The following is a 27,577-nucleotide window of genomic DNA, read 5'->3' as shown; positions in this document are numbered from 1 at the left end:
CTAGTTACTTGATATTATTTTATGATTATTATAAAAATGTATTCAATAATGAATAACTTTGTATAAATAAATAGAAACTTCTAAAACATATCCAATTTTGTCTCGCCAATCCAGTTCTTAATAGTGTTCGATGTTTTTGATTCTTTGTCGTATTTATCAAAAATAATCTCTAAACGATTCCGAATAAAAACCCTTTTTTGTATATAAGCTAAATGGATGACCTAAATGAGTAATCGAAACTCAAAAAATTAGGTTGAGCTTACATACGTCAAGTATACAAAATAAAATTATCAAAACAAAATTTGAAAACACATTGTATAATCTCGAAGCCGACAGGAGTAAAGTGATGCAAAACACGTGAAATTTTGCCGGCGAAGATAAAAAGTGACTATGGTGAAGGAACAATTCCGAGAGGCCGATGTGGCTAAGAAAATGTAATTTAATTTTAGGTTTATCAGTACATATCATTTGTTACCTATTTTGTAAATGTCAACATAAAGTTTATATTCATGAACTCTGTTGCCTCATCAAGTCAGAGCACAGGGACTTGATAATATCAATATGCAGCAACACAACTTGAATCAAATCAGCGGCCCTGCCAATCACAGGGCTGTTTTCGTTTATCATGTTCCGAACAGTTTGGCAAGAGTTTTCTGTTTGTAAAATGACGGACCGAGACAATTAGTGTTGTTTTCAGGCGAGCCTTGATGGTCTGCATGCACACGGGGGCAAGCAACTACTATTTATAAATGTTTATATTGATCTTATTTGATTTTCAGTCGCTGGGTAAGATTGTGATATAACGTACCCAGCGACTAAAAGTCTACCGTCACTGTACCCAAATCGGTAGAGTACGGAACACTTGTAGCAAAACGTCTCAATAATCTGTCATGCAATTTAAAGAAGTATTTTTATAAATGCAGTTTTCACTTGATGATACTTTTATGACAATTTAACTGTATAGCATTGTTTTTGCTGCTGATTATCGTTACATGGACAATTTAAATCAAATGTAAAAATAATTACCAAAAACAAGAGACTTTCATGATTTACGTGCCGAGCAACACTATTTATTTGGATATCATTTTCAAAAGTCTATTTTATCAAAACTAACACTAGTATGGAGAAGGAAATGAATCAGAACTCCCTTTGACTCTAAAATATTTGAAGTATGTATAATTTTCTGCTGATATTTATCGTTAATCTCCAATATAAGCAAAAATACCAAAATGTCCTATTTCAGGGTACAGTTCAATCACACCTATTCAAGGACCTACGTGACCCTAATAGTATTTTGGGTTCTATTTATATAACCATGCGCCAGAAATACCAACTTATAGTAGAAATGAAAAGTGGATGCTATCTATTTATGAAAACTGAACAAACATTTTTGGTTTCTCTAAAAAGTGTACCGTTTTGGGTACAGTGACGTTAACAAGATCAATATTAATAGTAGTTGTATGTCCCTGTGGTCTGCATAGCACAGACAGGTCCATCACAGGGCTGCTGTCCTGGGCATCAGGCATTTTACATAAAAGTTAAAACATTCCAATCCTTTTTAAAAATGGAGCAACCAGTTGGTCCTCATAAACGAATAGGCCAAGATATATATATATGCATCCAAAACTAAAGGAATGATGTGAATGTGGTGTGAAAGGTGATCATTTTCAACAATGTAAATCACTTATATTTCTGACAGTATATATTCCCTTAAACCTCTAGATAAATGGCTTTTTTAATCCCCCAAAGACAGATCAAATGTACTCCATTCAAAACTATATAGAACACTGAAAAGCCCAAGATGATATTAAAAAAATAAAATGTATTCTTATGACACTAGTACTGTACAGTTTTGATATATAATGTCATTTGTATGATTTTCTCAGTTTTGAAAAAATAATTCTTAATAAAAAAATGTTTTGGTTTAACAGAAGCCATGTGACCTTCGGATTGTTGAACTCCCACCAAATGCAGCAGATGTCCCACCTGCATGTAGTCAGTAAAACTCTTTACAACCAAGATGGCAGCCGAAAACCTGTACCATATGGTGTGCTTGACCATAAGATGGTGAGAGGAATCGTCAGAATGTTTTGATACTCTGGTCTTGAGGTCATGAATCTGTATATTTCCTGTCTTGGAAACAGTCCAAATACATTTGTAGTATAAAAGAATGCATATTTACAATGTGTAGATGTGTGTAAAATATCACACTTCAATGTTAGTTTCAGTATTTGTAAAATTTACACAGGGATAATCCTGGATGGGGACATGGGGCCGGGCCATGACCCCTCAAAACTGAAATTGACCCCTCCATGTTCCAATTTTCTTTTAATTTTACATAGAATGGTCCCTCTTAATTTTGATTTAGACTAAAATTTGCTGAAATGGCCCACTGCTCTCAAATTCCAGGATTTTCCCTGTTACAGATTCTTAAAGAAGGATAAACTGCTTGTAGTCTAACAGCAAAATGTGGGCCTGACAAATTGGCAGTACTACCCATTAATATATGGAGATAAAGAAGACAAATCTGTATTAACAGGAATTGAAATGATTTTAATAAACAAGTGATATCTTCATTATCAGTCAATAAGCCCATGCTTTGTAAAAAAGACCACCAATACCAATTTAAGTTCAACAGAAATGTAGACGAGTGCTAGCTTGTTCATTGTCCTGTTAAAAGCCCATCTTTCAACTGTAAGTGAGAGATCTTCTGTTGGCCCACTGGGCTTATTGCAGGATACATACGGTAATTATGTTATGTGGTATAATGGTTGCAGGGTACAAGTGAGAAAGATAACAACTGTGATACATGTGGAAAGGGACTGGCAGATTGTACAGGACACTTTGGATACATCGACCTGGAGCTGCCCTGCTTCCATATCGGATATTTCCGGGCCATCATTAATGTTCTGCAGATGACATGCAAGGTAAGTAACACCGCATTAAAGCCATGTTGGTCTCTGTGGAGTATAACATATAGAACAACAAACGAACTTATCAGATGTTCAGGATTTAAGATTGACTTTAAAATCTTTTTGAAAGTAAATGAATCTTAATAAATGTTTCTTAGAAGGAATTTTGGATCAAACTTTTGTCTACTGAATTTTAATCTTAGGCTTATGGGATATATAGGTTACAGTAGACTGGCTACCAGCCCCTACGTTTTTATGAAGAATTTCTCATCTGCATTTTACTACTAGCTTATCTCCCCTTAGATTATAATCCGACATCCAAGTGATCAAAATTATTAGTTTTTTTTCTTTTTCGTCTAAATAATTTGATATCTATAATATTCTAGAGATAGGGGCCATTCTTAGGTTTCAGTTGTGCACTGATTTTTGTTTCTAGTAACAACACAGATTGTGAACAGAGTAGCCTACCCCTAAATGAGATGTCCACCTCATAATGCCAATTTAAAAACAGGCCACTGTTCACATGGTTATCGACATACATGCATAATTTGTTTGGCCTTGTATATGAATGCAGGAGTGCAGCGAAATTCTGCTTCAGTCCGAGGTAAAGACCAACTTTCTAGAGAGCATCAAGCGGCCACTCACCTACCTCCAATCTAAGGCTATGAAGAAAAAGATCTATGAAAAGTGTAGGAAAGTGTCCATTTGTCCGTCCTGTGGAGCATACAATGGTGAGAAATACAATAATGTTTTGTATTTATTAGTGTTGCTCCGATAATCGATTATAATCGAAAATCAATCGATTGTACAACCAACTCAAATTAACTAATTGATGAATTTCATAATTGATTAATCGGTTTAAATGTTGCATGCATCGTTCTGTTGATATCTGTCAGATTTACTCTTATTCAAATTCTAGTCTTCGGTTAAAACTAAAAGTGTAAAACATAAAAGACTGTCCAATGGATATACCAAGTCAGCCTTTGATTTTACATGGCAAAATTATGCTGCAAATCCCAATTCTTAGTGGTTTACCATCATATATAATTACATATATTTCAAATAAGATTTACCAGAGTTTGGATGTTCCGATTATAATCGATAAAAGTTCATTAAAAGTTTTCCAATAATTGATCATGATTTCCGCTTCTGATTCTCAACACTGGTATTTCTTCTATAATTGGTTATATTCAAGTGTTTATGAAAGGACACAATTGATGATAGAAACAAATTAATGGAATTAGTTACCAACGTAGAGCTCTGAATTCTCAAAATCGGGTTGCCCTATATTTATCAATTTGTCTGTCTGTTCTTCCATACATTTCTTGTTTCTGCACAGTAACTTGCTTAAATGTTATCCGGTAGAGGGACTTTTTAACTATACACATGTATTTAGTTAAATTATGAAATAATAAACTCATCCTGTTGTATAGATTGAGTGTCATATTTTTAAACAACTGCTTCCTGCATTCAGGAACAAATCCCAGAATCCATCTTAACTTCATACCTCTAGTACTAGTGTTTGCAGTTCTTATCAAGTGCATTTTCTGATTTAATAGGTATGGTGAAAAAATGTGGTTTGTTGAAGATCATCCATGATAAGTATAAGACTGGCCACAAAGGTAATGAGATCATCCGTTCCGACTTCCTATCATCCTTTCAAGATGCAGTGGAACATGATAGGGAAATAGAGCCACTTCTGAATAAGACTCAGGTAATATTTTTAACATATTAGTTGGTAATATTCATGGATGATTTAATTTCGCTTTATTTACAGTAACCAAACATTTTGCGAAATCTAATACCCAGGGAATATTAATACCATGCATTATAATCTCCATGAATATATATTTACAGACACACAAAAACAAACCTATTTACCCGTTTCATGCCGAATAATGAAGATAAAACAAAAACTGGAATCAATATAACATTTCACTTTATTTTCATAAAGCACTTGTTAAATAAATCCCATCACCCAAATACACAAGTACCTCATGAGCGCAATATATTTACCTAGCTATGTTGCACGATAATTAAGCCATGTAAACTATTCTGACCAGGACAACCACGAAATATTAGCCCCGCAAAATTGAACACCTATACAGTAGCACATGTATAAGTTGATGTGAAACAATCACCCAGGGCAGACAATTAATCCATTTTTGTTGCTATGACATTAGTACTTTCAAAATAGAATATACTGATGTACACTCTAACTTAAAGGGCCAATTAAACACTCGGTCTGATAGAACATTTAACCCTTTCACCCCTATGTAACTTTAATAAACTCTACCATGCATTGATCTGGGTAAGTCCATTATGGTCTATAGTTGCGAAAGGGTTAAAGATTCTTCAATAAAATTCACATTGAGTAAAATAAGGAGAATGATTCATGACTCCTAGGCTGTTAGCAATTCTCATAAAATGCTTCAAGAAATTTTGAAAAAACGAAAAGTAGAGCGCTAATTTAACCCTTGTGGAACCAGTTGTTGGTGGATTGTTGACAATTGTGTTCTTTGTGCTGTTGAAGGTTATACTGAACCCAGTCATGGTGCTCAAGCTGTTCCAGAGAATTTCTGATGATGTAAGTACCTTTACTTATTCAATTTTAATGATGGTTTGTTGTGATTGACGTTCAGAAGGATCAAATACTGATTTAATCTGACATCTATTGGGTCAGACTTTTGGTGTTGTTTTTTAAGATTTATATAATTTTTTTCATCCGATTTCTATTCTTCAGAACATGCCTCTGCTGATGATGAACTCGGACATTGCTCGACCTGAGGATCTCATCCTAACAAGAGTTTTAGTGCCACCCATTTGTATTCGGCCATCTGTTCTCTCTGATCTCAAATCTGGAACGTAAGAATAGCTGACGAGTCTGTAATACTGTAATTACATGATAAATGATTTGTTGAGTGCTATTCAAAAAATAGATATATGGGGGTGGAGGTAGTTTGGACAGGGAGGCATGGACCTGCAACCACTAAAATTCATTTTTCGTTGGAGCCCACTATAAAATGGTATCAATTATTTTAAATCTACCATCCATATATTGTTAATCGCAAGGGTCTCCCTGCACCACCATATATTCCAATATGACAAATAGCACTTGATGGACTTGGTAGATGATCAACCCTTTTCCTTAACTCATTCACCCCTGAAATTTTATAATGAACTATTCCAACCCTTGAATTTGGAGAGTTCAAATGCGTCTTCAGGGGTGAATAGTTAATATACAATATTTTGGTAAACAAACCAAAACAAACCAGATTTGGTAACAGTCAACAGCGCTTTCCAATCATGAATTTTGCATTTTGTTGCAATTTGTAAATTTTCGATATCCTTGAATCACAAACCTTTGATGATTTTTTTTTTAATTAATTTTACTCCTCTGCTGGTACTAGTAAAGGGGACTCTTTGTGCATCAGACCATGCATGATTGAACCAGTTTGTCCAGAAACCTTGTCACCTATGATTGAATTTTTATACTGGGAGTTTCTTGGGATGGTGGAGTGGCAATCTGAAATTAGGTTTTGTGCACAGTTATAGCCTTGGATCATTTGTTATATCATAATTTGTCTGTAGATAGAGGACTATGGATTGCTTGTAATAATTTGCCATGCTTTGAAAACAATGTATCTGGAGTTTTGAAATGTTCCACTAGCTTATCGTTTACTTGTTACAGCAATGAAGACGATATCACGATGAAGCTGACCGAGATATTATTCCTGAATGATGTCATTCAGAAACACAAGGCAACAGGAGCTAAGATGTATATGATAATGGTATATTTTTTGTTTTTTTTCCACACCCCATATCAACATTCTAAAGTAGATATTGGGATTTGTAAAACAGTTTGTTCCATTCAAAAACAGAAGGAAAATTAACAATAAAACAGAGGCAGTGTCACCAGATTTTCTTAAACTTTTCAGGAAGTTGTTAAATGCTTGGTATTTTGAGGCAGGAGTTCTGTGAGAAATGTATAATTTAGTGATGATAACATCATAACAGATACTGCACTTACCGTATTTGCCCTAAGGAGCATCCCTTCTGTTTAAGCCCCCTCCCCCTTTTTTGGGAGGAATTGAAATTCTATAAACCTCCATCCCATATCATACACTACCAGACCCAGTCAATGATTTACAGTACTTACGCTTTTAAAACATTTTTAAAACAGAGATTTATGTCTGGTGATCGTGAAGCAGTCACACTGGAATGTTTACTATGTCCTTCTGTTGTACGGTAGCAATGTTTAAAGCTGCACAACTTGATCTATCACAACTTACATTTTATTATCCTAATAAGTGCCCCGATTTAAGCTAATTTCTTAAGCATCTTGGGTTCTAATTATGGCAAATATGGCAGTATAGATACATAAAAAACAATGAAAGATATTGATTTAATATGAAATCCTGTACATGTGTTATTTTACAGGAAGACTGGGACTATCTACAACTACAGGTGGCACTGTTATACAACAGTGAGACATCAGGCATTCCCCTACACATGCAGGTAGGATCTCATTATATCACCTACCTATTGTTCTGTAGGATATCTATTGTTGCCATAATGTATTTACTTACTTAAAAGGTGAATTGCTGACAAAAGTGCATAAATATAAAATATAATCATGAGACAAACATGGACTAAAGAAAACATAACTTCTTTCCAGTCCAAAGAAATTTAATTCCCAAAATAACCAGTGAAAAATCTATAAAACATGCAGATCAGTAAATATTTCATCATACCAATGAATAATGAGGCTTCATTTACAGTGTAAGTAGTTTGAGGTTGTATTGACTCTAAGATTGAATGTAACTCAATGTAACAGGTAATAGTGATGAACAACACATTTTATCAAATAAAGCTACGGTAAAAAGGAACTGTGCAATCGTGATAAATGGTAATCCTCTTCATCAAATTATAAATTTTTATAAATTTTAAAAGATATCCAGCAAACTTTGTGTCTATTAAAATATTAACCAACATAATGTTAACACAACTGTAGAGAGACCCTATGTGTATCAGAATGTTGGAAATTTCCTGTATGTGATATGCTATTACAACAGAGATTACATATCTTCAATTGAATCTTTTTTCAGCCAAAGAAATCTACAAGAGGTTTTGTGCAGAGACTGAAAGGGAAACAAGGACGTTTTCGTGGAAATCTTTCTGGCAAAAGAGTTGATTTCTCTGGCAGAACTGTGATTTCCCCTGACCCAAATATGAGAATTGATCAGGTTTGTTTGTTAAGCTTTCTTTATTTAATATAAAGTGATACTTTTGCTGATTTTTTTTCTTCTAAATCTTGGACCAGTAAGTTTCTATTTCGGGCAAGTGCATTTTAAGATTTTGAAAATATTTGTCTTAACCTGAATCCTTTAATATATATAGTATAAATAGGTGGAACATTTCAATGGAGATAACTTTTGGGAAAAAATTCACATTGAAATTATTAAAATCATTAGTATCATTTCCAGTAAAGTATATCTTTAATTGGATGCAGTTGTAATTGATGATCTATTGCTAAATAGGTGGCGGTACCCATACATGTCGCCAAAGTGTTGACGTACCCAGAGCGTGTCAATAAAGCCAACATCAAGATGTTACGTAAGCTGGTGAAAAACGGGTGTGACGTCCACCCAGGAGCCAACTTTATAGTGCAGAGGAACCACATCAAAAGGTGGGAACGTTCCCCAGCAATGGTCATGGACCATATTGGTTTAATAGCCCCTTCTCATATCTTATTGTCTGATTTAGATTGAAAAGAAACGTTTTTGTTTTGGTGAAAAGGGCTTAACTTAAGGATATTTTGAAAAAACAGTTTTTGATAGAATGGCTCTGACATTTTTTAAAAGGCCCATTAATGTATAATCTGCTCTGAACTGTAATTGTGGTTTGTTTTTTCAGGTTTCTAAAATATGGAAATCGAGAGAAAGTTGCAAAAGAACTAAAGTATGGTGACATTGTAGAACGTCATCTGATAGATGGTGATATTGTGCTGTTTAATCGACAGCCCTCCCTCCACAAGCTCAGCATACAAGCTTTTTACGTAAGTTATCATAAGTGAAAACAAAGTCTGTGCGGTTTGTGATCATCAAATGAAACTGTTGGTCGTGCTTCAATAAATCTTCACCATACTTGTTCATGATAGCCTTGTTTGTTTGGTTTCAGGCAAAAGTTATGCCCCATCGAACATTCCGTTTCAACGAGTGTTGCTGTAACCCCTTCAATGCTGACTTTGACGGTGATGAGATGAACTTGCACCTGCCACAGACAGAGGAAGCTAAGGCAGAGGCCATAACTTTGATGGGGGTGAGAATAACATGTCTGTTTATTATCCATCTGTGTGTTACTCAAACTTTGTTCTACTCCATATAAGATCTTTTCCATCACAACAACTGTGAAAATATCATTTGGAAAGTCATCCGTTCTTATAAAATAAGTCTGCTATTCAACAAAAATCTGTTGAACAATTTCTGACAATCATGTTAAAATGTTCTGAATTCATTGTAATGTATCTGATTTCATCAATCTTACCTAGGAGGAAAGGATATTTATTGCACTCCTAAAGCTGTAAAGACAGCCCTGTATCTAATAGAAAATCCTTATTAGATAACATTTCTATTTTGCATACCTGGTATTTCAGTCCAAATCGAACATCATAACACCGAGAAATGGTGAACCATTGATAGCTGCTATACAGGATTTCATCACAGGTATCTATACATTTGTCAATTTCAACTGAAAATATTAAAATTAATATATTAATATCAAACATATTAACATCAAAATGAAATTCTATCCTTCGGAAAATAATGTTGTTAAAACTTTAAGTTCAACTAAAGTATTATTCATATAGAATTAAAAAATATGAAAACTTTTGTCAGTGTTTTTTTTTTCTTTTTTTTTTTCTTCAGGTGCCTACCTTATTACCCAGAAAGATGTATTCTTTGATCGTGCTCGGACCTGTCAGCTGATCTCAGCCATGTTATCAGGGAATGATAGTCAAATGAAGATAGATTTACCTCCCCCCTGTATCTTAAAGGTCAGTGAAGGTTGCTGATAGGTTTACCTCCCTTGTGTAACATAAAACTGATAGCTTTACCTCCCCACTGTATCATAAAGGTCAGTGAAGGTTGCTGATAGGTTTACCCCCCCTGTGTAACATAAAACTGATAGCTTTACCTCCCCACTGTATCATAAAGGTCAGTGAAGGTTGCTGATAGGTTTACCTCCCCTGTGTAACATAAAATTGATAGCTTTACCTCCCCACTGTATCATAAAGGTCAGTGAAGGTTGCTGATAGGTTTACCTCCCCTGTGTAATATAAAGCTCATAGATTTACTATAAAGGTCAGCAAAATTTACTTATAGATTTACCTTCCCTGTATACTTGTTGAAAGTGAAATATCCTAACTGGAAAATTCCTGAATATGAAATGATGGAAATATTGTGAATTCTGTGTAAATTACATTAAAAAAACATACAGATAAAAATTTATTAGATGGATATTAAACAAAAGGAGTGAAATTGGACATGTTACATGCTAATATTGTCACATGTATTTTAAGTACATGTATAGGTAGTACTGGATTTCTATATGTCGTTGCTATATTGTAACATGTTTCTTATGATCTCTGTGCTTTAAGATTACATGTCACACCTTTGAACCACGGAATACCATTGTAATTAAGTGTTCATTTTCAACATATTTACTACTTTTGACAGCCATGTAATTTGTGGACTGGCAAACAGATCTTCAGTGTACTGTTACGACCAAACAAGGATTATCCGGTGAAGGCTAACCTTCGTACCCGTGGAAAGAACTACTCATCGGGGGAGGATCTCTGTTACAACGACTCTTGTGAGTACCCATATTATCACTGCATGAGGTGAATGGCATTATAAAAACTTTAAAAAATACATAATTTATATATTCTATATTCATCCTGTTTAGTGTATTCACGTATGGACTTACAAAAGCTGTAAAATGAAAAATGATAGTCTCAATTTATATTATCCTATAATAATCAGCTTTGAACAAGCTATTGACTTTTCAAGATAAGCTCAGATTTCGGAAACTTACAAGCAATTAAGTAAAGGAACCTCTGGATGGATGAATTTGCTTTGAGAGACCTAAGGGTAGAAAAATAACATATTTTACGGTAAAAGTAACAGAATTAAAAAAAGACAAACATACAAAATTCAGCACCATATTCAATGATATATAGACATTTTTTCTCAATTTGATAACAAAAATTCCTGGTTGAAAAGGAAAACTATCTATTTAATTCAGTTGTTTTCTTTGTAAAATAAGTATTTATTTATTTCATTTTCTTGCAGCTTTCTAAGTGACAATGTTTTACTTTAAAAGATTTCTTCGTTCATAAATTTTTTTTTCTTCTAAATAACGCAAAAAGGTCCTGGGGCTGTATTTTCCTGCAGTTTTGCTTATTGTGAGGTGAAACAAAGTAGAAGAAACAATTTATGTATACATTGTATATTGATAATATCATTCCAGTTGTGGTCATCCGTAACAGTGAACATCTGTGTGGGGCAATGGACAAAGGAACGCTCGGCTCCGGCTCTAAAAACAACATTTTCTATGTGATCCTGAGAGACTACGGTGAACAGTATGCTGCTGACGCCCTGGTACGCCTGGCCAGACTCTGTCCAGCTTTCCTCAGTAAGTAATAACTGACCACTGGCCACTCAGCAGAAATTAGATATCACTAGCTATTGGTCCTGGTTTCAAAGAGTTTTTAACTTTAGAAAAGTTCCTTATTCTCAAATTAGATTTGATTTAGGTGAAAGTTAAAGTGGAAAATTGAAAGATCAAAGAAATCACTGCTGGACTACAAATCATGAATATATTGTAGAAAAATTTGAGAGAAAGTCTTCCAGGTTAGAAATGTGTTCTGAGTTAAAAATTTCGTTAGATTATAGGGCCTTGTCACTCCGGAACAAAATTTGACCCATGGTCACTCATGAGCATTTAACAAATATTGTATCAACTGGTAGATAAAATTAAGCTGCCACTCAGAATAAAATAACCAACTAGTCTCTTAATATAACAGGGCTTTTTCTGGATGAATTTGGAAAACAGCTCTGATGACCAGCAATCTTAACAAAAGATCACCCTAAAGACTTAAACATTTCTCATTTAAGAAAATTTCATTTTAGATGTTAAATACACTGTCATCTGAATGCAAGGTAAAATTTGTGGATTTTTTTTTATTTCAGTTGAGAAATTTTTAAGAGATTTCTGGAAAAATAAAGCAATATCTTTCCATTTGGTCTCAAATTGGCCTGGAAAAAGCCCAGATAAGAAACAGTAATTGACCTCTGATCAGTCAGTATGTTGAATTTAAATGTCCATTCACTCATTAAATTTCCAAAGAACCTGAAATAGGCAAGAAAATTAATTGCAATATATTATCAACAGGTAACCGAGGGTTTTCCATTGGTATTGGTGATGTAACACCAGGAGCTGGACTGGTCAAGGCAAAGAACCTACTTCTGGAAGATGGGTCAGTAACCATTACAACTGTAACCGCCTTCACACTTTATATGTTACAAGTAGCTTAATGGTAAAAACTGAGATTTGAATACAGGAAGTTTTCATGACATAATTCAATGAATTACATACTGATGTGGTAAAAGGTACTGACCAATAGCGCCGAGCTGTAAATACATTTTCAGCCCCATGAAAGTGCTAATACTGTAAACAATGAAATTTCGCTGCAGTTTGATTTTCGCCTTCTTTGCCCTCCGTCATGAGGATGAATTCATCTTGACAGTGAACATGAGTTAACAGCATGATATACAAAGTAATTAAATTTGAAGGGCAGAATTAGAACTGGGTGAACTTGGATTTTATGGGCGAAGGGCGAAAGTTTGACCGCGCAAAAAATTCCCAATATACAGTAATATACAATATTGCCCTAAACTTATACAATCAGTGTTAACAACAAATAGTCAAAGTTTGTGTACAGATATAAAAAGTATGATTAGGTTTAGGTTTTTTAAGAGCAGAGTTTTTAACTATGTTCATGACTGTGTTTTGTGTTTCACACAGATATTCAAAGTGTGACGGTTACATTCGTGACTTGCATGAAGGAAGGCTACAGACACAGCCTGGCTGCACTGAGGAGGAAACGCTGGAGGTAATAGGACAGTGTTGGAGTATGAGAAGGAGGTGGTAAAAGTCAACATCTAGAGTTTTTTTCTGCATTATTGCAATACTGATTAACTAATGAATTATAGTTCATTTAGCACAAGAGCAGGATATGTTTAACTTTTCTGAAATGATTTGCACTTTGTAAACTTCATCAAAAACAAGATCTATCTGAAAGACGTAGCTGTACCAGAGTACAAGGTAACTTAACGAAATGGCATTTAATATGAAGATATGCTAAACAGTCAACTGATACCTTTGTGCTAACTAGCTAGGTATGATACACTAGTACTTATCTGATAGTTCATCTTTCGTAAAGTTTGTTTTTAGATCATGATTCACATTGTTCCACTCTAGCTGCTGAGTGGACAAGTTGACGTTGACCTATAGCCCTCAGTCTCAGTCAGCTGAGCACATGAGCTAATTAAAGACTTTTTATTCATCATGGTTATGTGGTGTTTCAGGCTTGTATCCTAAAAGAGCTCTCTGTGATCCGAGACCACGCTGGGAAAGCTTGTCTACGGGAACTACACAAAAGCAACAGCCCCCTTACCATGGCCATCTGTGGCTCCAAGGGTAAGGACAGGAATGTTTGGGGGTTGATGAGACTTTAGTAATGCAATGTTTAATTCTCTTGGCTTGATGATATTTCAGACTGAAGAGTTGTTGACCTGATATTTTAGTAAGATAACACTTGGTAGAGGGGAGTTCACTCGACTTCTCTTCACCTCCAATCCGAAATAAATAACACAACACGCAAATACTCATTTGCCGGACTAGCCTGTCGTGCTTAGTGCAGTCGGCGTTTAATTGATTTCTGGTTGTTTCATATGTATATGAATGAGCCTGTGCAAAGGCTCCTCACCCCACTCTCGCGGGCGTGATACAAACGCCCCTAACTCGCGCACTCCGCGCACCCATTGGCGTACACAAACGCCTCATACTAAACCCCTATCCTCGAATGTACCGCGCGCTCAGGAACAACCGGAGATATCCCCGGAAACCTGCATCCCACAGCCAGTGCAATACATTCTCAAGGGCAACAGAGGGACTGCTGTCAAAAAAACAAGAATATGGCTACCTCACCGGATGCTCTCCCGGTCCTTACAAAAAACCCGCACACTCCCTATAAACGTACACATGTTACCACAAACAAAAACAAAAAATACTATTATCCGCGCATAGCCTCCCTGCCCTTATTAAAGCTTAACGCTCCGCGTTCCGTACTCTGTAATACATGCTATAAAAACGGCAAATATTATATAGGCCGAAATTGAATTTTTAGCCGTGACCGCACTATACGATAGACAGCTAGAGAATGACCACTACAGCGTATACACGCTACACACAGTGTTCCCACGTGGCAAACCGCCTGCACGATATCTCCGTGCCCGAGAAGACAAATAATTCTCTCTATACTGTCGAACCGCGAGAATATTTAATTATCAAATGTAGACACCTTATTGATTTTATTTAAATACTTACCATACGTAAAGAAAATACATAATACAATCAGCTCCTAAGTAAAGGTTGACAAGAAATTTTAGTAAGATAACACTCGGTTGAGGGGAGTTCATTCTTATCAAATGTAGACAACTTATTGATTTTATTAAAATATTTACCATATGTAAATACCATACACAACATATTTCTAGGGGCTTTGAATATTTGCCTTTTCTGTCGGACCGTCTTTATGACATCTTGATTAGACTTTGCAATTAGTTTCATTACTCTAACACTAGAAGTCCGACAGTAATCAAACTTAAGATGTGAAAAACTTTTATTGTATTTTCAATCTGTTTTAAGGTTCGTTCATCAACATCTCCCAGATGATATCCTGTGTAGGACAGCAGGCCATAAGTGGGAAGAGGACACCCAATGGCTTTGAGGATCGCGCTCTGCCTCACTTTGAAAAGCATGGTAAGTTGGATCCTTGTTTGTCGCTCATTGTTCTCAAATGAGAATATCCTTTGACTACATCTCCCTTTTGAGACATACAATCATGCTATTCTACAGTAACAATTGACAAGATTGCCTGTAGAAACTGTTAAGAATAGTAAATTATAGAATTTGTCAGTCTGTTAAAAAACATGTCCTAAATACCTGTTACATATGTTAATTTTATTTGATCTTTAAATGTTTGAACCAGAAAAAGATAATTTCAAATGAGTGCAGAAGTTACTATTAATTTTAATGGAAACATTAAATCTGATTAAGGTTTGAAACTCAATCTGATTTGTTTTCAGCCAAGGACCCAGCAGCACGTGGTTTCGTTGAGAACAGTTTCTACACCGGCCTGACACCCACAGAGTTTTTCTTCCACACGATGGCAGGTCGAGAGGGTCTGGTGGACACTGCTGTCAAGACAGCCGAGACTGGCTACATGCAGCGGCGACTGGTGAAGGTAAGTCCACAACTCTTCGTCATCTATTTAGGCGTGTAGAGTATTTGTCATTGTTTTGAACCTGGTGCAATAGTTAGGTATGGGTTGACTCCTTTTTTGGCTAGGACAACTTGTTTTAGACCTCATTAAACTAGGATGTTAATAATAACTTCATTTCTATTTCACTTGTCTTGTACAACATTTACTGGGAGATGTACAAGACAAATAGTTTGTTGACAGGATGTTTTGGTTGTATTACAAAATTAAAAAGTAAAACAAAATCTGATTCAAATTAAATATGACTTCTTGACACAACTTAGCAAGTTTACAAAGATAATCCATGAGAAATATGACTTGTGGACAAATAGATAACAAAAAAATAAATTAAAATTCTACTTGAATATGAGTGTTAGGAGTTTTCCTAAAATAGCTTGGTAAGAAAAGTACAATGAGGAATTACTTGTGAATTGATGTTGACCATTTCTTTTTACCAATGACCACATGACAAACGGAATGGATGTTAAGAAAAAAGGTTTGTTTGTCAAAAAGTAGAACTTGAACTTCAATACTAAAAAACCGAGTGTATTATATCTAAATTGGACAACAAAGAGCCTTTTTGATATGCATGAACATTTTCGGAACCAAATTCACTAACCAGTTTAGATTGGACAGCAATAGACAATTTACTTTACAGTGAACCATCTTTTGTTTTGGCTGCAATGACAAAGGTAAATGTACTTGTTGATGTTTTATTTCTTGCTTTCCAGTCACTTGAAGACCTGTGTTCCCACTACGATCTGACAGTCAGGAGTTCTACAGGAGACATTGTCCAGTTCCTGTACGGTGGGGACAGCCTCGACCCAGCATGTATGGAGGGCAAGGACACACCCATAGACTTCAAACGTGTGTTTGACCATATCAGGGTCAGTTCATATCTTCTCCTTTTTTCTGAATTTGTCAGGGATACTTAAGTTCATAGCAGGTAAATTCTATGACGCCAAATATTAATATATGAGTTATAGATATACATCTGAAGGACTAATTAATATATTGCAGTATATATTTGAAACAACAACCTTAACTACTTGATAAAGACTTTGGTTACATCAAGTACCCTGTTATGAATAGTTCAGAAATTGTTTACCCCAGTTTTAAAACATGCAACACTATAAAATGAAGTTCCATATCATGTAATATGTTGTATGTGATCATCTTCAGGCAAATACTCGAGTGAGTTGTCATGGAGAGAAATCCCTCGGTGGTCAGAAGCTGGTTCAGCTGGTAAAGCAGAAATTATCTACCAATGTGTACCAGACCTGTAGTACAGAATTCAAGAATGACCTCATGTAGGTGACTGATATACAGTAGTGACTCCTGTAGTGAGTCTTCACTCCTTAGTGTCAGGTGTTACCCTCATTTTAAAAGATTTATATGTCACATTATGTCAAATTGAAAGATTTGTAATCACTCTTGATCCTTTTAATTTATCTGAAACAGTTTCATATTTCGATGAAATATGATCTACCAGATTACAGATTAAAGTATTTTTTTTTAATTTGGTAGTTAAATCCTCAGTTCAATAAAATAAATAACACAATGTCATGAAAAAGTACATGTATTCATATAAGCACTCATCATACATGTCATTAAATACGAAATTCTAGACACCATATCCTGGCCTTTCACTCACCAACATCAACTTCAATTAGATAGAAATATCAATAAAAAAATAAAAAATCACCGTATTTGTTCACCCTGGTGACATTTTCAATCTTTTTTTTTTTTTTGCAATCTCTGGATGTCTACCCACCAAATTACCAAAATTAAACAAACACGTACGGTATATAACCCTGCTATTTATTGTATGTCTTAAGTTCAACCGTCAACTGCTACACTTGTTGGCCACCATCAAACATAGGCTCTAAAACAGTATTGTACATCTACTGGAGGGGATTGATCTAGGCTTTTAGTCTGTTACTAAATCTGTGAAGCAATAAGATTTGTTGAAATTAAAATGATATTGTTTAATTTACAGAGACTTCATACAGAAGGTGGGTGATGGCATTGATAAAACCAGACAAAGATTTGGTGTTCTTGATGGAAAGGAGCAGAGACTTCCAACAGGTAATGGAATTAGTTCAAAACTTTGATTTAATAGTTGATGTTTATTTGCACTGAAGTATAGTAAGGTACATGAATAAACACACAAGTGTCCAAATGAATGTTTTCGTTTGAGTAAGTGATGTGAAAAATTCATACCCCTGTAGTGGAACTGGAATGGGTCGATCGCCAGCGATCAGATAGCTTGATTGGTTAGAGCGAGCGATCCGATAGCTTGATTGGTTGGAGCGTCCGTCTAAGAGTTCGGAGGGTCCCGGGTTTGAATCCCGTTTTGGCCGTGCATTTTTCTATAGCCTGTTATAGTGTAGCCTGTGACCAACCATTGTTTCAAGCACTGGATGAATGCTTGTCGAGAGTATACTTGAACCTGGGTTGTAATTAGTTTTTTCTTCAGGGGCAAAAACTTAGAAAAAGGAGGGAGGAATATAGCGGAACTGGACTGGGTGGATCACTGGCGACCAGCTGGTAGCTCAAGTAGTTGGAGCGTCCGTCTAGAGATTGGAGGGTTCCGGTTTCGAATCCTGGTCTGGCTGTGCATTTTTCCATCTCCTGTTACACCCCGAATAATTACACTTTTTGTACCAAAGACATTGTTCATTGTTCTGACATGTTATCCATGCTAGTACACCGTAAGCAGTAATCATTTACACTTTTTGATGGTTGTTCACACACAAGACATCCAGATCTTAGGTTCAATTACAGGGTCTATTCTGGTACTTAGCTCACAATTAATGAGCTCCACATGTACAGTGGTCAGCGGATGATAAAACCAGGAATTCAGCTTGTATTGATGCTTTATTCCTGCTTATGCACTGTATCATATGGAACTTTCCTTGTCTATTGATAATCATGCTTTGGGTGGATTAAATTAACCTACAAATACTAGAATTGGTTTGTATGCATAAAACTAAAGAATTAAAATGCTCTTGAACATTTCTTGTTACTCTCGCTGAAGAAAGAAGAGCTTCTTACTTTATACACAAACAATGTTTGTATTAACCGTGTCACAACGTTTCAAGACCGACTGGTCCATTTGTCAAGCTATGCCTGGCATTGCAACACGTTTGATATGTACATTATTTGTGTATAAAGTAAAACTTTGATATCACTTAATTAATTCCAAACTGATGAATCTTGTGGAAGAAGAGATTCTGATTTTGATATGTCTATGATTTTTCCACAACAGTGCTGTTTGAGATGGACAGGGTAACTGAGAATCAGATTGACGTCTACCTGAACTGCTGCAAGCACAAATTCATGAGGGCCCAGATAGAGCCAGGTAAGGTGAAGGTCGTATGGTCCTGAGTACTTGTCTGTAATGACAGTGACTGGATTTGTAGACCATTTAAAAATTCCCATTATGTCATACTCAAAACATTGTATAGAAATTTCCCTGCTGTGTATATATATGTCTGAACAATAACCGAATTTACTTGACCTATATATACTGCCAACATCAGTTGTCAACATTAATTACCGTAATTCAATTGTTTTTAGCTCACCTGGTCCGAAGGACCAAAGTGAGCTTATGCCATACCGTGGCGTCCGTCGCCCGTCCGTCCGTTAACAATTTCTTTAAACGACTTCTTCTTAACCACTGATTGGAAATTAACTAAATTTGACTGGAAGCATCCCAAGGTGGTGGAGATTCAAAATTGTACAAATGGTGGGGCTGACCCCCCAGGGGGCTGAGGGGCGGGGCAAAAAGGGGGCAATTTGGCTTAACTGCTTTAAGCGACTTCTTCTCTGGAACTAAGTGATGGATATCAACCATATTAGACTAGAAGCATCCCTAGGTGGTGAGGATTCAAAATTGTACAAATGTCGGGGCTGACCCCCAGAGGGCTGAGGGCGGAGCCAAAAGGGGGCAATTTGGCTAGATTGCTATAAACGACTTCTTCTGTAGAACTATGCACTGGATATCGATCATATTTGGTTGGAAGCATTAATGGGAGGCAGGGATTCAAAATTGTACAAATGGTGGGGCTGACCCCCCAGGCTAAGGGGTGGGGCCAAAAAAAGTTTATTGCCTGGAAATGGTTGAGATCCCCACCATATAACCACAGATACAATTGCTGAGTATAAAGAGAAGAATGCACATTTGCTTCCAGGATGGCCCTAGGGTCTGGCCCAACCCTTGGAAACATAGTCCTTGGGCCATAACTTAAACACAGTTGAGATCCCCACCCCAAAACTATATATACAAATGCTGGGCATAAAAAGACAAATGCAGTCATGATATTAGAATTGATCCTGGGGTCTGGCCACAACCGTAGGGACCTAGTTTCTGAGTCACAGATTGGAAACAGTTGAGATCCCCACCCCATAACCATACATAAAATTGCTGGGCATGAAAAATTGAATACAGATATATATGCTACAAGGATTGGCCTTGGGGTCTGGCATATTCCCATGGATCTCATTTGGAGAATATTCTGCCATGATTGCTTAGATATCCAGGTGAGCGATACTGGCCCTATGGGCCTCTTGTTTGTTTGATATTATACTCTCGCTGATTAAATATTGTTTTATAATCAGAAACTTATTTGAAAAAGGATATATATGTCTGTTGTAATGTCTTGACAGATCTTACAATCTTTGCAGATAAATTGATTGAAGAACAAAGTCTTTTCATGCATCAGTCAAGAAAAAGAAATTAAAATGCTATCAGAGCAATTCGGAATGTCTTTGTTATAGTGAATAGTGTTATCATAGGATGGAGCTATAGATTTCCAATAAAAACTACAGTATTGATCATTTCTACCTGTAGCTCTTAGTAGAAATAGTGCATGTATGCAGTGAACAGACTAGGTCCTGGTGAGGGAGAGATACCTCTGCAGATCCCTGCTTACTCTGATTCCTCTTTTCTACAGGAACAGCAGTTGGAGCAGTGTGTGCACAGAGTATTGGAGAGCCAGGCACACAGATGACTCTGAAGACATTTCACTTCGCTGGTGTTGCTTCCATGAGTATCCTTAACATATATTGAGCAAAAGCTGCCTTGTTGTAGAGGATTTGTACTTCCTTCCCAGATTTTGAGCATAGATATGTGGCACGAAATTAAGCACCGTTTACTTGCCCTATATCCTGCATAGTAGATAACTATAAACAAAATAATTGGCTGTTGTCCACATTTATGATTTTACCATAATTTCAACATTCTTTTCTTCAGTGATATAAAAAGAAATGCCAAATACAACTTGTAAATCATTCATCTTTTTAAAAGTAAGATTCAATCACAACAAGCTCGGGATATGTATACCTATCCCAAGCTTATTGTGATTGAATGTTACTTTTAGTTTTCTCCTATTCCTCAATCGCCCTGCACACTTGGTATCCAAGCAAGGGATAATGGAACCTACAGAACCTATACTAGAAGTACGGCGTTGGCTCTACACCTCGATGGATATTCATCTTTTTATGGGTTTTTTCCATAGTAAATAGAACAATGCGAATGTAAGGAAAAAATAAACTGAAACTTTGTGTTATTAACAGTAAGTTTGTGTGTGACCTTGACCTTTGATCAGATATCACACAGGGTGTGCCAAGAATTAAGGAAATCATCAATGCCTCCAAAATCATCAGTACGCCCATCATCACTGCCCAGTTGGAGGTGGATAATGATGCGGAATTTGCACGTGTCGTCAAGGGGCGCATTGAGAAAACAACGCTAGGAGAGGTTTGTGGGTCATTGCTTTCAGTCTGTAATAGTGAAGCAGCAATCTCTCTCTCCCTCTCTCTCTCTCCCTCTCTCCTTCGTTATTTTCGTTATCAATTTGTGTAAAATCTATTGATGTTGCCATGTACACTGTATAAAATATATCTGGGAGAAGGCTTCATAAGTTGGAATAACTTGTGCCTAATCCATTTGCAAATTTCTGCAATAAAATATGTTTAAATCAATCAGACGTATGCTTCGAAGTCTTATAGGAAAGGACTACTTTTTGATGTATTGAGACCATAGTATTCTGTCTGTAATAGTTTAGCAAGGATGTTCATACTTTGTTAATAAGCAAAGGCACTGGTTACAACGAATAGCACATTTTGACAGATGAATGGTCAGGACCTAAATCTGCCAAGATAATTCAAATGCCAAAATATCACATCAACCTAAATAATATCCCATTCTGTAGCACTTCTTCACCAGAAGTGATATATCATTTGGTCGATTAGTTATATAATTTCAAGAAAATGTATGTGTTTCCTCCACAGGGCATTCTTTAGTATTGAAACTATTCAGTCTAGGGCAACAGAGCAATCGTCTGAAAAATGTAGACGTATGGTACTCAGGCTTTGTTTTTGGTAACAGAGTAACCTTCTGAAATGTTGTCAGAGAATGTTTTGTCAGAATTTGACTCGGTCTTTATCTGCCTTCAACAGGTATCGGAATATATGGAGGAAGTATTCTTGCCAGACGACTGTTTCATACTAATCAAACTTGATTTAGAAAGGATACGCCTGCTCAAGGTAAGTTACCAGTAGCCTATGGATTTACTTTTTCTCTAGGTAACATAATCACATTAAAAATGGTTCTCTCGTAACACAATCCCATTTATGCTTCTCTCCCAGTCACAAAATCCTATTGTTTCTTTCCTGTGGCCTGTTTGTTTATGACGACCAACCAGTTTGTCCATTTTTGAAATGTAATATTTCAGAGGTAAAACCTGACAAACAAAGCGAGATTTACCAAGACGGGTTTTCCTGGGTATTCCGGCTTCCTCCCACAATAAGACCCCCTGCTTGCTAGCATCCAGGCCAACAAGAGTAAATTATGGAACTTGTTTCATAATTGTTGTAAAATAAATAACATTTATAAAAAGGGCCTTGGTAACCAAATTCTATTGATGTTGCGATTGCTTTTAATGGCTTGTGTAGAAGAAACATATAATAGTCTAGGCGGAGATAGATACCTGTGTGTTTTCGTCAGATTTGTTTTATTTGATGTTGCCGTGTGATTTATAAATATTTGATTTAGTCGATTGATCATAGAGATAAACATTTTATCAGGTTTTTTTCTTCAAATTTGATTTAATGTTTAATCCTTTCTTAATCATCAGCTGGAAGTGCATGCAGACAGTATCAAGTTTGCCATATGTAGCTCTAAGCTCAAAGTAAAACCACAGGTGAGTACATATGGGCATCATAGAAATATGATTCTGAACAATCTAGTAAATTACGGGGCTGAATTTTATTAATCAATGAATTATGGCCACCATTCATAATCTTCTGATTGCCTGAGACATTTACAGCAATAAATTGTGATTGGTACAACTTCGTTTTTAATGGTAAAGGTACTTCATGGATAGTTGTACGTGGTGAATAAGGATATAATATCCAGATCCTGTAATCAAAGAGACCTTTCCAGTTACTACTTGTTCAGTTGGTCTGATTTTGTTCATACTTGGTGGTAAATAGTACAATGTCTGGTAGCATGCTTTTGTAATGCCTTATTACCCTTATTACGAGAGTCAGAGATTATCGCTGTGGCTTCTGCTTGGTGCTTTTATATGGGGGATTAAGTGCAATCAAGCACACAACACACTTATTGACCTGTTAGCTTTCTTGTTCTTGTTGATTATATTAGGCAAAACATTGCACTGTTGACAAGCCTTTATCCAAATATTTGGCAGCATTTGACCTTTATGACATTTAATCTCATTTCAGCACATCCAGATTCACAGCGAGGCTGTAATCACAGTACAGCCAAATGAGACCTCCAAGAGCTCCATGTACTATGTCCTCCAGACACTGAAAAAGGAGCTGCCAGGGGTCATGATCAAGGTAGTTTCACCAATATGTTGTAGTTATTGATTTGCTCGTTAATCATTGCCTAATAAAATGATGAAAAGTCATGATATGGCAACATTTATTTGCTGCATGAGTTTATCGTGGATAAAATCGGTAGTTTGTGTGGTGTTTCTTATGATATCTATGAATAAATATTCAGTTGGAGATTATGAGGTTTTTATTACCCTCACAGTTAGGTAAATAAAACTATTTTCAATAAACAAAAATAAGCTTATAGTAATTTCAGTAGATAAATTCATCATATATCTTGTTGTTTCTGTCATGTACAAAGTCTGTTTAAACCATATAAGTGTTTTTTTAAGTCCCTCCCAGTGAAGAAAGGCGTGACACAGCAGTGCATCTGTTAACATAAAGGTTGAATCCCTATAAAGGTTTTCAAGGTCACATCTTCTATGAAACTTCAAAGTTATGTGCATCATGATTGGACACATGATTGACAGTGTTGTGGAACACTCTTATGACCATACACAAAAGGGCAAGAAGATATACTCTTTTTCCAACGGATGTTGTCGTTTTGTTTTACTAGGGTATCCCATCAGTGACTAGAGCTGTGATACACATAGACGAGGGGTCGACAGAGCAGTACAAATTACTGGTAGAGGGGGACAATCTCCGGGCTGTCATCGCCACCCCAGGTGTAAAGGGTTCCCATGTGTCCTCCAACAATACACTGGAGGTGGAGAAAACGCTGGGCATCGAGGCTGCTCGAACCACCATCATGAATGAAATCAACTACACAATGTCAAGTCACGGCATGAGTATCGACATCCGGCATGTCATGCTCCTAGCTGACCTCATGACCTTTAAGGTAGGTAACTGGAGTCATATGACTGTCAGGTATATGGAGCTTGTAGCTGTGACATTCAGGTTGAATAGGTTGTAGAGATGATGTTCAGATTATGTAGCTTACAATTACAACTTTCAAAATATGAAGCTTTAAATTACGACTTTCAAGATAATTAGCATGAACATATTGCCTGTAAGATATATATTTTTTAAGGATACCTGCCATATAAATATCTGGTATATTTCTTCATTTTAGAGTTCACATTATTAGATTATAACATCAGAAAGTGTTTGATATTAAGACATTGGAAAATATATATCCATTCACTTTTCTGATTCATTTCTGTCTCTGATTTGTTGATTTTCTTATTGCATAAATATCTTGGAAAATCCTTCACTTTTTCTGTGTGATGTTTCCTATCCAAACAAGGATGAAACTAAAAGGTGCAATTTTTTTTTCTTTTACAGGGTGAGGTTTTAGGGATTACCAGATTTGGATTGGCGAAGATGAAGGAGAGCGTCCTCATGCTGGCTTCAGTAAGTTTCTGTTTTTATGTGAGCAGTCGTATGAGTAAAAAGTGGCTAGTACATTTTACTTACTTTGATTTGATACTTTCTGGCATAGGTTGTCACGCATGTTTTTTTTCTCAAAAAAAATCTTTGATTTATTTACTAGAAGTTGTAACTGTGAAGCAATACTAATTGCCCCGGTAATTGACATTTCAGAATGACTTCCTTCAATTCTTATTTCCAATTAGATACAATTTATTTTCCTAAAAGACAAACCCTATATTTTCCAAAAAAAATCTCATTTCAAGTCCCTTAAGTTACTGAAATTGAGAAAAGAAATTCCTGAAAGATCTAAAAATGTCAGAATAATATCTTACACATCCTCTGATCATGTCGATGCGATCTGTTTCCAGTTTGAGAAAACAGCAGACCATTTGTTTGAAGCTGCCTACCATGGGCAAAAAGACACAATCAATGGTGAGTTGTCTCCCTTCCATTAAAATATATGCGCTACAGACCAGGGTGGTCTTCACATCTGATATGTCTCCTTTTAAATGTAATGTTTTTCAAGGTTATTCCTGGTTGTGCACTTTTATTTGTTATTTAGCCTTTGTTTTAATTGTTTTGTAATTAACGTCTTTAATAGCTGAAAATAATATTAAGAGTACTCGGTCTATCTTTGTCAGAAACGAAGATCATTCAGTTGGAAATACAACAAATAAAAGCAGTCGAGGGTAGAAATGTACTGATTCAATTTTGTAGAATTGTTGAATTCTCCTGAGAAAAGAAAAATGGTTCAAAAATGAATTGCATTTAAATTTTGATCCTACAGCTGCAGCATACAGTGTAGTTTACATCTCCATTTTAAATAACCTAGTGTTAGAATCAAACAAGTATATCATTATCTAGGTGCTGTGAGAATCTTGCAGAATTCTGATGTAAAAGGAATATATCCGATGAGTCTGTTATACAAGCAGGATTTCACTGAATACATAGACAAGTAGGAAACGATGACTCATTTCAGGTTGTGGGAGAAATTCAAAGCTGCAGGCAGTGATGTTTAAAAATAATGATGAATAGTTTGCATTATGCAAAAAAATGGTGCTTGTTTTTTTTTATTTCATATGAGTTTCTTTGATGTGATCTTTGCAGGTGTGAGTGAATGCATCATCATGGGAATCCCAATGGGTATCGGCACAGGACTGTTCAAGCTACTACACAAATATCCTTTACTTCTATTGAACAATAATACAAGGACTTACCCAGTAAGTATAAGGGTTACACTGTTTAATTTTTTTATAATCCCTTTCAACGAATTTGGAGGGAGTCAAAACTGATTCTTTAAGAAGGGCATCAGGTTACATTTATTTCACATTTTTCAGGCCACAAAAGTATAACGGAAATAGGCTACTTCTGTATGTAAATGACATACAATATTAACATGTTTTGTTTAATTAGTTCAGCTTGTATGATAAAAGGTATTGTAAATAATCATTTAAAAAGAAGAAAAAATCCATAAACATCAAAAGATTGTGCCTTAACCCCACCTACAGCAGAGAAGGACTCCAAACCTCGGCGACGCCCACTTGTCTTTGACAGAACAGAGTTTCATCTTCCAATGGTATCGTGATAATGTTATGAGAGAAAACTGCTTTTCAATATCTTTGCCGAAGTGCTTTGTTAATGTTGATGTCAGTTATGTCATGATGTGAGTGTGGGTTGTATGGAGAGTATTTATATTGTTTCATAGTTCCATTTTGGCGAGAGTCAGTGTGTATGCTATATCAGACTTCCTTTCTGTTGAGAATCAGATGTGTGTGTCCTTGTCAGAGGTTGTTGTGATCAGTATCAAGTGTGAATGTTCTATCACTTCTACTGTGATGATTGGGGGAGTGTGTATGCAGTATGAACATCAAGTATCAATTCTATATCCTGGTTCGGTCATAATGAGAATTGAGTATGCTGAAACAGACTTCTGTTCTATTACTCTTTCACAAGTGAGGTTTCAGCAGAGCAGTACAAATTACAGGTAGAGGGGGACAATCTCCGGGCTGTCATCGCCACCCCAGGTGTAAAGGGTTCCCATGTGTCCTCCAACAATACACTGGAGGTGGAGAAAACGCTGGGCATCGAGGCTGTCTCGTGAAAATTGATTGTTTCTGTTCTTTCACAGTTCAAGTATTGAATTTGTATACAATATTACAGTATTACAATTATTTTTATAAAATATCTGTGAAGGCTGTATCACATTTCTGTTGTGGCAACCATAAGATATTTCTGCTGTCACAGTTCTGTTTTGGCGAGAGTTGAGTCGGGGAATGCTGTATGCGAGGAATTTTGTTATGTTATCATTATGACAGTGACTCATTGGAAATAAAACTAAATACATTTATTTTGTCTCCTTGTTGTTTAGAAGTCATGGTTTTAAATTTCCATCTGTTAAGATAGACTTGTTGCGAGCTGTGTTTGACATCACAGTGTCTCTGTAACTTGAACATTATTTACTTCACAACAATCATGAAGTGAGTTCTGTTAGCTTATATTGTTAATCACTCTTGTTGTCCTGAATGACAGCGCACAGTTCTTAAAGCGATAGGAAACCAGATGACCCAGAGAAAACGCATGTGGTCGGGCAGGAAACCCCATACCTTTTTCATTTTTTATGGAAATCAGAGCTCCGCCATCTTAGTAACAGGCAAGTGGACTATCCACAGGGCCACCCAACCGCATTTCTGTATTATGGGTTAGTTCTTTAGAATTCTAAAGCAGAGGAAGGGTGTATTTTGAAGGTTACTGTTATATACTTTATAACATAATTTGATAAATAAACAAGGGCACTTAAACAATGTGCTAATACAAATCAAAATGCTAT

General features: G+C 36.0%; 1 protein-coding gene across 3 annotated transcripts; it reads left to right on the top strand.

Moving 5' to 3' along the window:
- The first annotated feature begins 334 nt into the window (after positions 1-334).
- LOC110456771 (DNA-directed RNA polymerase III subunit RPC1-like) lies at positions 335-27,097 on the top strand. Of its 3 annotated transcripts, XM_021507726.1 has the most exons (36): positions 335-434; positions 1,932-2,067; positions 2,778-2,927; positions 3,487-3,643; positions 4,472-4,626; positions 5,446-5,499; positions 5,656-5,777; positions 6,604-6,703; positions 7,353-7,430; positions 8,021-8,158; positions 8,453-8,601; positions 8,829-8,970; positions 9,093-9,233; positions 9,568-9,637; positions 9,839-9,966; positions 10,649-10,784; positions 11,442-11,606; positions 12,366-12,450; positions 12,999-13,086; positions 13,562-13,673; positions 14,904-15,017; positions 15,344-15,501; positions 16,248-16,403; positions 16,699-16,826; positions 17,516-17,604; positions 18,788-18,880; positions 20,475-20,570; positions 21,129-21,280; positions 21,982-22,068; positions 22,659-22,724; positions 23,266-23,382; positions 23,936-24,217; positions 24,664-24,732; positions 25,119-25,182; positions 25,858-25,927; positions 26,257-27,097. In XM_021507726.1, exons 1-36 carry the CDS (start codon positions 391-393, stop codon positions 26,333-26,335), a joined length of 4,170 nt encoding a protein of 1,389 aa, XP_021363401.1. In that variant the 5' UTR covers positions 335-390; the 3' UTR covers positions 26,336-27,097. The 3 variants fall into 3 exon arrangements, with proteins under 3 accessions (XP_021363401.1, XP_021363403.1, XP_021363402.1); XM_021507728.1 differs by lacking the exons at positions 24,664-24,732; positions 25,119-25,182; positions 25,858-25,927 and having other exon boundaries at positions 23,936-24,004; positions 26,735-27,097; XM_021507727.1 differs by lacking the exons at positions 24,664-24,732; positions 25,119-25,182; positions 25,858-25,927 and having other exon boundaries at positions 23,936-24,109; positions 26,840-27,097.
- Positions 27,098-27,577: the final 480 nt, after the last annotated feature.

The sequence above is a fragment of the Mizuhopecten yessoensis genome, unplaced genomic scaffold (genome assembly GCF_002113885.1).
Source record: "Mizuhopecten yessoensis strain PY_sf001 unplaced genomic scaffold, ASM211388v2 scaffold8841, whole genome shotgun sequence".
NCBI classification, from domain to species: Eukaryota; Metazoa; Mollusca; class Bivalvia; order Pectinida; family Pectinidae; genus Mizuhopecten; species Mizuhopecten yessoensis.
The sequence above is the reverse complement of the archived record's forward strand: the minus strand, read 5'-3'. Positions and strand labels throughout refer to the sequence as shown.